The sequence below is a fragment of the Centruroides sculpturatus genome, unplaced genomic scaffold, assembly GCF_000671375.1.
Source record: "Centruroides sculpturatus isolate CEXI.00-Female unplaced genomic scaffold, Cexi_2.0 scaffold1402, whole genome shotgun sequence".
Taxonomy (NCBI): Eukaryota; Metazoa; Arthropoda; class Arachnida; order Scorpiones; family Buthidae; genus Centruroides; species Centruroides sculpturatus.
Window position 1 is genome coordinate 63,289 of NW_019385509.1, and position 13,987 is coordinate 77,275.

The 13,987-nt window shown below is 28.1% G+C and overlaps 1 protein-coding gene across 1 annotated transcript in view; it reads left to right on the forward strand.

Annotated features, from left to right (window-relative positions):
- The window catches only part of LOC111639665 (hemicentin-2-like), a 62,475-nt gene extending 49,426 nt beyond the window's left edge, over positions 1–13,049 (forward strand). The window contains exons 6-15 of the mRNA XM_023385579.1: positions 379–669; positions 985–1,275; positions 2,301–2,597; positions 3,072–3,362; positions 3,460–3,681; positions 5,293–5,320; positions 6,749–6,840; positions 10,219–10,358; positions 10,825–10,929; positions 11,672–13,049. Coding sequence (XP_023241347.1) covers positions 379–669; positions 985–1,275; positions 2,301–2,597; positions 3,072–3,362; positions 3,460–3,681; positions 5,293–5,320; positions 6,749–6,840; positions 10,219–10,358; positions 10,825–10,929; positions 11,672–11,722 — 1,808 coding nt within the window. The 3' untranslated portion in view covers positions 11,723–13,049. The remainder of the gene's footprint in view (positions 1–378; positions 670–984; positions 1,276–2,300; positions 2,598–3,071; positions 3,363–3,459; positions 3,682–5,292; positions 5,321–6,748; positions 6,841–10,218; positions 10,359–10,824; positions 10,930–11,671) is intronic.
- Positions 13,050–13,987: the final 938 nt, after the last annotated feature.

Consider the following 13,987-nt stretch of genomic DNA (forward strand, 5'->3'; position numbering starts at 1 on the left):
TCTCTCTCTCTCTCTCGTTTACTAGACGATATTCTTAATGTTTTCTAGATAAATGAATCGGAAGACAGATGAATTAATCGAAGCAGACTGATCTTGTTTAATAACCTATAGTCTGTCATTTAGCTTACTTTAAAGATAATATCTCTCTCTCTCTCTCTCTCTCTCTCTCTTAATATTATCTTAATTAATCTAAATTTAAATACAGAAACTCTTAACAGAATTAATTATTTAACGTAGAAAATGAATCCATTGCTCTACTTTAAATATTTTCTTTAAATGGTGATTTTTTAATTAATTCAATGAGGGTCTTGTATATCATATGGGAGAATATTATAGATGATGTGAAATTTAAGGTTACAGGTAACGTTTCTTTCGTAGATCCTCCTCAGCTTACTTTGTCACATAATTTATGGAAAGACATGGAAGCTGTCACTGAAAAAAGCGATGTCACATTGATATGCCATATCCAAGCTAATCCGCCCATATCAGAAGTGAGTTGGAGATTCAACGGAAAGTCTTTGTTTAGTAGTCCATCATTAGGAGTAGTGATAAAGAACCATACCCTATTGCTATCTCCCGTGGAGAAAGAACATCAAGGATATTATCAATGTCGAGCAGAAAACGTTGAAGGAAAAGGAAACAGTCAGGATTTGTTTCTGAAGGTTCATTGTGAGTTTATTCCTATTTATCTTTCTTACTGACTAACCTGACGATACCTAACACGTACAGTACATATGTAAAAAAATATACATTTTTTTATATTTTAACAGCAAGAAAACCAGAAAAATATATATCTTTTAGTGCGTTTTCGTGTTTCTTCTTAAATATAAGATTTTAAAATATTTAAAAAGTTTTAAGATATTTAAAATTTAAGAAATGGAAAAAAGTTGTATTTTTCCGCCAACTTAAAATACATATAAAAATGTATATATAAAATAAAAATTATAGTTGTTTGATATTTTCTTTACTTGAATAATCTTTTAGATGCTCCCAAATGTATGTCACCACGTCATTCAGTTTATGGTGTAATTAGGAGTGAAGCTGTTAGTGTGACGTGTGATGTAGATGCCGATCCGACAGAAGTCACGTTCAAATGGGCATTAAACAGATCAGCACAAGACATTCAGCCTATAGATTCGTTCAAATCAAATGGGACTAGAAGTATTGCGACAATAATTCCAGAAGATAATTTGGGTTTTGGTATTCTTTTATGCTGGGCATCAAATTCTGTCGGTCTTCAGAAGGAACCTTGCAGTTTTCAAATTATTCCAGCGGGTAATTCTTTTTTTCCTCCTATTTATTTAAGATTTATTACGAGTTTTAATGATGTTTAATGTAATTTATCATATCTGAACATAACTATAATTATTTAATGATGTTTATAACCTTCATGAAAATTTATGAACCTACTATTTAAAAATGACAAAGAAGAATATTTTTAATTAAGCTTAAGCACGCTGTTATCGTTTCTGTAAATTGTATTACATTAAAAACTATCGTAAATAAAGAAAATACATGATAAATAACTTAATTTTATCGATATAAAACGTTCAACTTACTCTATCGTTGACAATTATGTTGGAATTTGAGTAGAAGTAATGTTATTGAAGGACATATCTTAACCTTTCAAAAGCAGGAAATATACCTGGTAAATAATTAAGATAGTGTGTTTCGGTGTTGGAATTTGTTATTATAATCTCATTTCCTTCTACTAATCTGCGTTTCTGACATGCATTATTTCCTGGAGGCACAACATAAGAGGAAGAGATTACTACCATAGCCGTCTATCATTCTTGTCAGAACTGCGTGTCTACGTTACAGCCAGTGGAGAAAATCCGATACCAAACACGATGGTGAGACTTGTCTAAATAAACACCGGTTACAGACATATACATTTAAAGGAAGTTTTCAAGGTGATTTCATCAGATTTTCAAAGATTGCTCTGACTATACCTTTACTTATGTCTTTTATCAAAAGAGTTCATTAACAGGAAATAATCTAAGTTGTTTCTGATTAAACTTACTATGATTACAGTCTCGCATTTAAAATCTCTAGAGAATTTTGAAATATTCAGAAGTAAATTACAGAACTTGAAATCGTTACTTTGTACGAAAACACAGAATTTATAGAACAAACTCATTATAGTTGAATAATTTTTAGTTATTGGATTAAATGTCGATTAAATTTTAGTATTTTTGGATGTTTCCCGTCTACTTAACAGATTAGAAAAGCATCAACGAAGTTTTTATAAATAATAAAATTGTTATCCTGAATAATTTCATTTCATTGCTATTTAATAGGACCTCCTGAAGAACCCAAGCATTGCATTTTAGCAAATAGAACAATACAGTGTTTAGTAGTGCAGTGCGAAGCCGGAAACGATGGTGGATTAACACAATTGTTCCATCTTGAAATCTTCGTAACAGAATCACATCATCTGCAAGCCAATGTATCCATTTCAGATGTACCAGTTTTCACCATTTGCAATCTTCCAACTCAAACATCATTCCTTCTTGTCATATATTCAGCAAATGCCAAGGGAAGAAGTAAATCAGTAGCTTTGAGATCTAGCACACTTTCTCAACAAAGCACAGCAGGTAAGAGCAAAAACGAATTTTAAAATGCACGCTACACCTTTCACGCTCTAAATTATTTACTGTTTCCTTTTTTTAACGCGATTTAAGAAGCGAAAAATCATAATTCTATAGTTTACTTTTATCCATTTTTAATCTGTTTATTAATAATTTACACGTGTGTATGTATACATGTTATTGTTATCTTATAAAATATACAGTTTTTCATTAATTTCCTACACAGTTATGTAAAAATAATATTCTCTCTCTCTCTCTCTCTCTCTCTCTCTTAATATTATCTTAATTAATCTAAATTTAAATACAGAAACTCTTAACAGAATTAATTATTTAACGTAGAAAATGAATCCATTGCTCTACTTTAAATATTTTCTTTAAATGGTGATTTTTTAATTAATTCAATGAGGGTCTTGTATATCATATGGGAGAATATTATAGATGATGTGAAATTTAAGGTTACAGGTAACGTTTCTTTCGTAGATCCTCCTCAGCTTACTTTGTCACATAATTTATGGAAAGACATGGAAGCTGTCACTGAAAAAAGCGATGTCACATTGATATGCCATATCCAAGCTAATCCGCCCATATCAGAAGTGAGTTGGAGATTCAACGGAAAGTCTTTGTTTAGTAGTCCATCATTAGGAGTAGTGATAAAGAACCATACCCTATTGCTATCTCCCGTGGAGAAAGAACATCAAGGATATTATCAATGTCGAGCAGAAAACGTTGAAGGAAAAGGAAACAGTCAGGATTTGTTTCTGAAGGTTCATTGTGAGTTTATTCCTATTTATCTTTCTTACTGACTAACCTGACGATACCTAACACGTACAGTACATATGTAAAAAAATATACATTTTTTNTACCGAAGATGGACAAATTGTTCCAGCATCCGAGAAAAGTATTTGCGGATTTACAAATAACGAATGCCAAAAAGCGAGACTTTGTAGTGGTGAATCTGCAGATTGTGGTCCGTTAATACCCGAACCTCAAGGTTTTCCTTGCGCTTATAACACACGTGCGTGTAGGTATGGCTTTTGTCTCAATACGCCCTGTATTGAAAATCAATTACAGGTAAGTTGCAAAGGTGAAGGTGGTTTATCAGGGACGCCCAGAAGAGGAACAAAAGGAACAAATTGTCCTGTATAGGGCCTCTAATTCCTCGTTAAACGAAATTCCTCTATATGATGTTCTTTCATTTACTTGCTTTAATATAATTAATTTGTTGTATGATGCCGATATGTATTTTTCCAGGCCCAATTACCCTCTGGGCAGCCCTGTACTATATCATATCGTCATTTTCCTTTTTTGTTTTAATTTATGCACATCGCCATGAACTGTTGCGTTGAGAACAATGCAACTGTTCATGGGCGATCTGCCAACGGGATGCTGGGAGGATTTTCAATGGAAAATTGACACTCCCTTATTAGATGTTAGATAAGTTTTATTTTTTATTTTATTTTATTTTATTTTTATATATATATTTTAAAATTGGATTTTGCTATTTTACTTTTTATTTTCTTAGCAAGTTTGTTTATTTATTTTAGATTTTCATTTACTTTGTAATTTATTTTGGACTTTGAGTTTTTCATATTGTTCTATTTTTTCCTTATTTTGCTTTTGTACTGTTATTTTATTTTATAGTATTTTTTATAATACACTGTATTTTTAGTTTACTTAGAGTTGATGAATAGAAATTTTATTTTTTATATTCTGTATATATATATTTCTTATACCTTGTCTATTTTGTAATTTCTTTTGTACTTTGATCCTCTGAAGATTTTCCTGGATTTCTTAGTTTCTTCTTAGTTTCTATAAGCTCTAGAAACGTGATTTTTGGTGGATTTTTTTCCTTTTATATTCTAACGTTTCGCTTTATCAATCGAGACGTGTATCAAAATACTTAACTTAAATAAAAATAATATTTAAAATATTTTACACTCGTTTATTAACGGAATTTTCATATTTTTAATCTTATAAACTTAATTCTTTTTAAAATAAAATTACAATTTATTCGCTTATTTTAACATATTTTAACGTTATCAAATTTATCAAGTAAACATAATACAATTTACAAATTCTTCCATCTATTAATATTAATACTTTCAAGGAGTTGAAAATAATAAACGTGCAAATAATAAACTGGAAACATTTTCAATTAAATTCAATTAATAGAATAATACGCAGAGTGTATTGAAATGAAATTCCTCCCATCTCTATCTTGCATAGGTTGTCATTGTGGTTAATTAAAAGTTATGGTTTTAAACTTGATAAACAATTCCTTTCATCAGAATCTCTTAAGTTGATATGAATAACGATTTAAATCATTAATCACTAAATATACTTTCCTGAAGTAAATTATGTTCTAGCATCAACTGATATGATGCTAAGTGGTTAGGAAATGACTCGGTCTACGGTTGTTATCGAGTTATTTTGTTACATAATTACCCTCTAATGTTGCATTACTTACAATTGAAAAGTGTCATATAAGTGAAAAATGCCTTGGCAATTTTCTCTTTTGACTTCTTAGAATGCAAAAGTTAATTATCCACCTTATAACCTATTTTATATTCGGTGATAACAGTCGAGTTGATAATCGTTCTTCTGCTCCAAGAAAATTTTTTTTAATGTTAATTAAATGTCACTTTGTTCGTCGACTATAAAAAATAATTTTGAATTAATATTGTTACTGCTTTTATTTTAGGAAGAACATACCGTGGTGACTTGGAAAAGTATGTATTAACATTGAAATTTATTGTTGATTATTTATTAAAAAAATTAAATATCAATTTATTTATTTTTTTATAATAAATTGTACATATTTATATATAAATTTATATTGTTGCCAGTTTTATTTAGACATAGCAAGTTTAGATATTAAATTTGACATTTATTGATATATTAAAAATATTTAATTTTAAAATATTGTACGATATTTTACGATAATTAAATTATTTTTAAAAAGTCAATTTTTATGTTTATCATAAATTTTAATTTAAAATCTTTTGGATAGTTTTCTTTCTTTGCTTAGAAAATAGTAGTATGTAATTTAATATAGGTATATTATACAGGGTGGTTCAAAAGTCAGTTAACCGTATTTTGTTTTTTTTTTTTATTTTTAAGTATACACTGAGGTTTCTCGGCGTTTTTCTTTTATGTAATTAATGGAAACATGATGAAAAATACGTTTAAATATTTCAATGACATCATAATTCCCTCTTTACAGTAGTTAAATGACTTTTGGACCACCTTGTACGTTAACTGACTTTTGGACCACCCTGTATATTAACGCTACATAATTTAAATTTCAAAATTTTATATTAAAAGGCGATTAAACTCAATGCAAACACACATAAATTTAATGAAATTCATCTGAATTTAATTTTTTAATATATTTTTTAAAGTATATTTTAAACTGCGAATAAAAAATAAAGTATCTTATAACACATTCCTATACATTATTTAATAAATAATTTATATTAGGATAATTAAAAAAATGAATGTTTAAACTATTAAAACTCGAGTATTAAATCTGCTTTACTTACTAAACTTAAAAAGACATTAAAATAATTTTAAATTAAATTAATTTATACTTAAAACTATATGCCTAATAAAAATTTAATTGATTTATGGATTAAAATATAACATTTAAAAAAAATTTAATGAAAAATTTAAGTTTAGAGATCAATTTAATGACTGTTTTCTACTGAAAATGAGTAGACATACATAATTGAATATGGATAAGCAGATTACGTTTAAATTGAAATCAACTTACCAATAAAAATTGATCGTATTTAAGATGGAAAGGCTTAGAATATTTTATTTTCTTTAAAGTAAGTTTCTGATTTCTTAAATTTAAATGTTATTTTTTTTCCCCTCTCTCTTAATTTTAACGATTAAAATATTCAGTAATTTCCTTTCCAAGCTTGTTTTTAAAGGAATAGAAAAAGATGTACTCGAAAGAAGTGGTTGTTAATGATCGCTTTTCTCTAAGAACACCTTTTCTCACTCAGTTTTTTTTCCTTATAAGTCAATAAAAATGAAAGGTTTTACTCTTCAAACTTTTTACAAAAGTATATATACGTATATATTATAGTTAATAGGAAAAATTGAGATAATATAATTGTTTTTTATGTTAATTTTTAAATGATTTTATTAAGATCACAGACACATTTAATGAAAGAATGTAAAGACTCACGATTAACAGGAAGTCAAGGACCAGATATTATTCCAGAAAAGAATTATTTTCAAGGTGAGTGAAAGTTCTTGTAACAGTAAAGTAAACAAACTTGGTGCAGTGAAATGCTTTTGAGGTTTTTTTCATACGTAAACAGTTAAATCTAGTAAAAAGTGTCTGAGTAAATAATAATTTATTATACTAACTTTGAAGATATTATCATATTCTTAATGATAATAAATTTTCTTTGATAATTATCAATATTATAAAATATTAAATGTATGACTTATATATAGGTTACATATTTAATTTAATATTTTATATACAAATTAATTTTTTTTTAAATTAAAATTTCTATTCGGATTTANTTCATTTTTAACTTTTAATTAAAGTTAATTTATTTGTTAACTGTTATATTTTTAAAGAAAACAGCATGGAAAAATTTCTAGAAAATAAAGTAGATGGGCTTTGAGATAGAATTTAGTAAGTAATCGATTTATATGAAAAAGTAAAGCAAACAACTGCCTATCCCATGTCTTGTTTTCAGTTAGAAGTGATGTTTTGAATGGAAATTTGATATCTCCATAGACCGGAAGGTTATTTTGTATGGTCTATCTTGAATAGTTTTGCAGAAAATCGATACCCTAGGGCGATATTAGTTGACATTGTTGTCATGGATTAGCTAGTGTTTCCCGTCAAGTGCATTGACATATCACTAAAGAGGTACCGATCTTAACATTTACAATATAGTGCACATTGCTGTAGTTAAATTAATGCCGCTATTGTCTTAAAACTTTCTTTCCAATATATTGTACTAAACGATCGAGATGAAACAAAGAAAAGTCGTTTCGTTTACCAGTTCCATCTTTTTTTTTCTTTTCTTTAAAAAAAAAAGCAGTTTTACGGCTGAATTCTATTGAATTTTATATTTACATTCTATCATCTGTGTTTAATGGTATCCGGTCTTCAGATCATTTCTCCTGTGAAAGGAGATTTAGTATTGATGTAGGATCAGCTTAAATAATGACATTTGAGAGAGAAACTTTATTTCATATTCGAAACCAAAATAGAATAATTTAGCCCGATCTTCTCTCGAACTATTTAATCTAAGCAGCAATAAGCTATTCATTTTGATGGGCACATCACATTCATCTAGTACGTAATTATCCTATATGTTAATTTGTATACACGATCTCCACTTGTCTTGCACAACATAAATTCACATACTAGTCGTAAAGTCTGCGATTGCGAGAGTATATGGTGCTTTCAGGTAGACAATGGGTTAGCTAATTGAAAGTGGCCGTTTAGGAAACACTGTTTACATACAATATGTTAAATAACGCTATGGATATGTACACGGATAAACGAGCACTAATAGTTAAAACTTTATTTATTCTCCACGTAATTATTAAGTAAAAGGTGATTATCTTTAAACTTTTAAAGTACTTTATAATCTCCTATTTAAATAAATTTCATCCATTCTTTTACTTAATTGACTTATCGCAATTATTTCTGACTGCTCATTTTCTACGCTGTTTTTTCTTCTTTTTTTTTCTTAGTGAATTACATTCCGCGATGCTTCTGTTAGTTTTTAGCATCCTATTTACCAGTGGCTCCTAAAATTTATGGCCAGTTTCTGAAAAAGTTTTAAACTTTGAGTCCATATGGTAGCAACATAATCTTCACTAAGCGTTGTTGCGAGCATCCTCCTATATTTTATCTAGCAGGATTTAGTATATTTTACACAAAGCATGCTACTATACGAAAGTAAGAGTATGCCGAATTTAAATAATACTTTGGCGTAAGTTTCGTCGCATAAACACAATTTTTAACAAGTGAAACAAGCACGTCTGCAAATTTCTTCATCGACGAGTCGATATCGAAGTAAATGAAATTTTCTATGACAAAGATTTTTATTATTTCCTTCAGCAATTGACTATACAATGTCTTATAAAAATTTTATTTCTCAGTCTACGCAATAAGAATATACGGACTATTAACTACGACCGATTTTATGATCCTTTCGCAATACCCTTTAATCAGCCATGTTTCTTTTCTCATAAATTTAAAAATCTACTAAACTCTAGACTGCTGATAATGAGAATATCGTAAATAATTTATAGCGACAGATTTATTAACTTTTGGTAGAGAACTTCCATGTTTTCCAGTGATACACGATGAACAAAAGACGAATACGCGAAGAAATTTTTACAACGATATCATTCACATTGTACAACATCCTGAGGCGGTAACACTTCACTAACATATTAAACTAACAGAAAATTTTAATGAGAAACAAAACAACGAACATTTATAGATTGAGAGAAGAAGGAAAAAAATTATTGTTTGCGAGTAGAGGAGAGTAAGAAATAATGTGTTTTTTATTAGATAAAAATTTGAAAATTTTAATTGAATTTATAAAATTTATAAAGAATAAAGAATAAAAATAAGAATTAATGATAAAATTAAAATTAAAATAACTTCTAAAACAAGAAGAATTATACGGTTAAGAATAGCAAAATTAAATACAGTGACAAATTACACAATGGTGAATGGATTAAGAATGGATCTCTACTTAGTCCTTTGGGGATTTCATTCTCAACAGCATAAAGCCAATCTCTTTGTTTTCTGTAATTATTTTACTTGTGTATTTATAAGTAAATTACATTTTTTTTTAAATTCTTTGTTAAGAACATCTTTTAAGTTCTCTTCATTTCCCAAAGGATGAACTGCGTTTAAAATTAATTTTTTTTAATATCAAACAAATTCTGTATTTTTTTAGATTATCTTTTAACTAATTATGAACTTTATTCGTTATAATTACTCTAAATTAATAATTGTTAACAGCCTCAAAAATTATATATTTCAATAAAGTCTGCTTTAAATGTAACACAATTTAAGTTTTGTTAACGCAATTGTTGTAAATTTGCATTTAGAATTTATTCCAGTTAACAATTCAGTAATTATCGCAAATCAAAATATATTCTACGGGGAATGGATTAATTTTTTCTTCATTTTTAACTTTTAATTAAAGTTAATTTATTTGTTAGTAGAAGTTTAATAAAGTAAAGTAAATTCGAGAATAAGTACGAGAGGCAATTTTCTAGGAAGCAGAAGAAAAAAAATCGTTAAAAGTATGTAACTGGAAGGTAAAAAATCAATATTATCAGATCAAAAAATAAAAATATAAAAAAATCTTCAAAACAATTTTTAAAATCAACCACTGACTAGTGAAGCTTAATCTATAGTAGATTCTTATTGCTTATAGAGGACTACAGACTTCAATTTCCTTTCTCTTTATTTGTCTCAATCACTCAGAGACGTTGGCAAATGTCCCAGTAGACATAAATATTTCCACATCCAGTAGTCGAGTAAACATAAAAAAAAATAAAGAAATTGTACACATGTTTCTTTGTACTGATAGGTTTGCGTGCATTTTTTTATTATTTTCAGAAAGATCCGAAATCACTACAAGAGATTCAATCAGTGATGCAGATGCGAGCCCAAAGATGACAAAAGGTGAACCACCACCAGCTAAGTACGATAAATATCAAACAATTCAATACGGGGAGGAACCAGAGATAGTTCTATCGGTAAGTTTACATTCATACGTCATTACAGAACATGTATAGAATGGAGTAAGAAGGTTATACTTTAGTAAATTCGTTCTAAATAGGTCATTCACTAACGTCGTTATTAGCCCACTACCAAACTATTGGTTCGATATATTGATCACGCATTAGTCTTCTGAGTCACACTGAACTTTCCTCAGAGGATATGTGTTATCGAGGAGAGAGGGGGAAAAATGAAGAAAAAAAATAATAAAGAATGTTACAATTATTTTTAATTATGTTATAAATATATTTTTAAAGAGAAAGAAAAAGGATAATGTGATTCTTTAATAAAGAAATTAGAAAGATAAATGTTTAATTATAATTTTAATTTAATAACGTGACGAATTTAATTTGGTTAACTCTTGAGACTTGATATATTTAGATTGTAATTGGTAATGTCAATAGTCATTGAGTAGGTTACTTAGTGAAGGTGATGTTTTTACAGACTCCTCGAAAATTACGCATGTTACAAGAAACAGAAGGAGAGATGGAAGAATGTGGGATTACTGTAGAAACTCCTCTAATCAACGATGTACAACTCGGAGTCACGGTATGTAATTACAACAGCCTATCGATTCTAAAGATGAAAATCAATATCACTACTGGTGATTATTAAATTTTGGATCATTAAACAAGAAAATATATCGTATTGTCTGAGCTTGGATGATGCCCAATGGACTAAGATTCTCTTGACGTTTTTGAAACAATTAATCCACTAAATTCATTTTTAATAGATAATATACTGTTGGGATGTATTCTTCTACTTTGATACAAAAATATAGCTTAAACAAGCTGTCAGAGCTTTAAAAAAATTTGCAGACTGTGCTAAAATTAAATATTTGTTAATAAAAATTCTTGCTCTTGGCTATATAAACTTTTCAATTTTAACTGTTTTAATTAATAAAAGCTGAAAAAATGACTTAAAATACAAGCTCGAAGCAGCAAAAGATCATAAGATTTTAGCATTTTCATTATTATTTTTTTTAATTTGAATTTTAAGCCATAAAGTTATTTCATTATAAGAACAAAGTACTTTGCAATATTTTTAAGTAGGATTTTTTAAAGGAATTTTTATTAATAAATTTTAATTATTTGAAAAGTTTTAACAATATTTATAATTAAAAAACCGTGCAAGACACTAAGAAATTTATATTTGAACAGTAAAATGATCATATTTTATAACGTTGTCTACCTTATAAAAATGATTATGATAAAAGCTCTGATATGTAAAATACCTTTAATAACTAGTTACTTTACTATATTTTAATGGTTTATGTTTTCCTATAAAACAGCATTGGGGTGATGCGTATAAAGAAGTAGGAGTTCTATCGACGCCCGTGTGATTCAGCCATCTGCTTCACAAACCAGAGGAAAGAATTATTTGGCGAGAAGTCAAGGCGACAACCACAAGAGTCCTGCGGTGCCTCATCCTTATCACTGTACATTTGTGAATTTATCGAGAACGTCGCCAGATACAAGACTTGGAAAATACCTAAATCGTGACCACAAAAAACCACTCAAGCCATTTAAAACGATTGCTGTAGTTGCGTCTGTTTCAAGTATAAATGTATATTAAAGTGTCTGTTGATCTTCAGAGTGCATAAAATTCCTCCAGATCAACATATACAACATTCCTATTATAATATAAAAAAAAGGAAAAAAAAGTTTCATTTTTTACTGATTTTCTGTGATGATAAATCAAAAAAATCTCCTCCAATTATTTATATATATATATATATATGTATATATTAGTTATTAATTTGTGCCATTCGGAAAATAACAATCAAGCACGGTTATTCTGTACAAGACTTCTCATAAGCGAAGTCAATCAGTTTGCTGTCCAGGCAGTGCTACTGTAAACACAACTGGAATTGGTGGGACTATTGATTGACTGTGTTTCGTCGCTCTAATTACTGACGCTAGTGGCTCACGAAACGACACGATAACAGCAGACTGAATTTGTCTCACGGCTCTACTATAGCAACCAGCAAGCTGGGGAAACTGAGTCTCATATCACCAAAAGTCAATTCGCATCCTTCCTGCCTCGAAAACTAAAATCTAAAAGTGGACCTTTTAGCGTTGTTGGTGTTTTTATGTGGGCAAGCAACTCCTAGCCTAATTACTTGGCTAGTACAGAACTATTCAACGATTTCATTACATAGTTAGTTCAATTCTTCGATGCTTTCGAGTGCTATGGGGCCTTTGTTTTATTTTCTCTTCGCTCATCCGAAAATCCTAATTTTATCATTTTGTAGGTGATCGAAGTCATTTTTTATTTTTTTGTTTATTTTTTTTTGTTTTTTGTTAACTGTATCGAAGGAAAAAAAATGTTTAAATTAAAAACCTCTGTACTAAAACGTGTGTTATTATTATTATTTTCTCCTACGTCGTAAACGAATTTAAGAAATTTTACTCACGTTTTACTCGATAAATGAAATCTTTTATGGCAGCTTGGTTGAAACTAATTCTATCTGACTCAGATCGGAATCTTTCAATGGAGCAAAGAAATCATAACGTACTGTATCAGACAGTATGTCTTTAGACAACATGCTTTAAACGTTCTACTCTTTTACGGCTTTTCTATTGAATGTCAGTTGAAAAGCACTATTGCTGAATGGAATAACGGTTTAGAATCGTTATACTCAAAAGATCTTGTCGAAAAGAATTATCATCAAGGGAATTCACTTTACTCTTCAAAGGTATCTTTCAGGTATCATTTTTACTTTATTTAGGTAATTTAGAAAGAAGTTATTTTATTTTTTCGTTTTAATAAAATGAAACTTTTTAGAAAAAAAAACAAAAATAAATTTTTCTGTTTTTTTTTTTGGTAATGAGCAAAACTTAAAGTGATTGTTCATTTTTTTATATTTATTTCCTAGATAAATGCTCTTTTTTAATGGTACACTTACTCATATTTTATAGTTGAAAATTAAAGTTATTGGTATCTACAAATCTTTATTTTCTCAAATATCCCATTTATGAATGTTGTATATATGTAATATCAGCATAAAATCATACACACGTATGACGAATTTATTCGTTTTTAGTTTTATCTATTTAACTTTTTCAGTTTTTAATTCATCATAAAAAAAAGTCTTTTAGAGAAAAACGTCACTAGATTTTCTATTAAGAAAAAGAGTGTGTTAAATTTGAATAAAGCTAGAACATTTAACTAAATTTTTTAGATTTTCATGCATTTAAAATGAAGAAAAAAATATTTTAAAATTGCAAATTGAAATTTACTACATGTAGAATGATCTAACGAGTAATCTTTAATATATATATTTATGAATAAAATATATATAAAATGACTTTAAAAAATTAAATCAGTATTTACTTTTATAACTTTAAATAAGTTTAATACAAAAATAAAAATTAATTCAAATACTTGATGCTGCCAATTTTCAAAATTATATAAAAAAAAATATACAAAGAAAAATGCTTTTAGATAAAAAGATTTAAAAATAAAAATAAAAATATATCATTTTAAGATTTTATTTTATGTAAAATAACCAAACAAAGTATCGATATTTTGTTATGTAAAAATCGGAATTTTTATTACTATTATTATTATTTTTTATTAAATTTATTTAAAAATCCCGAAAGAG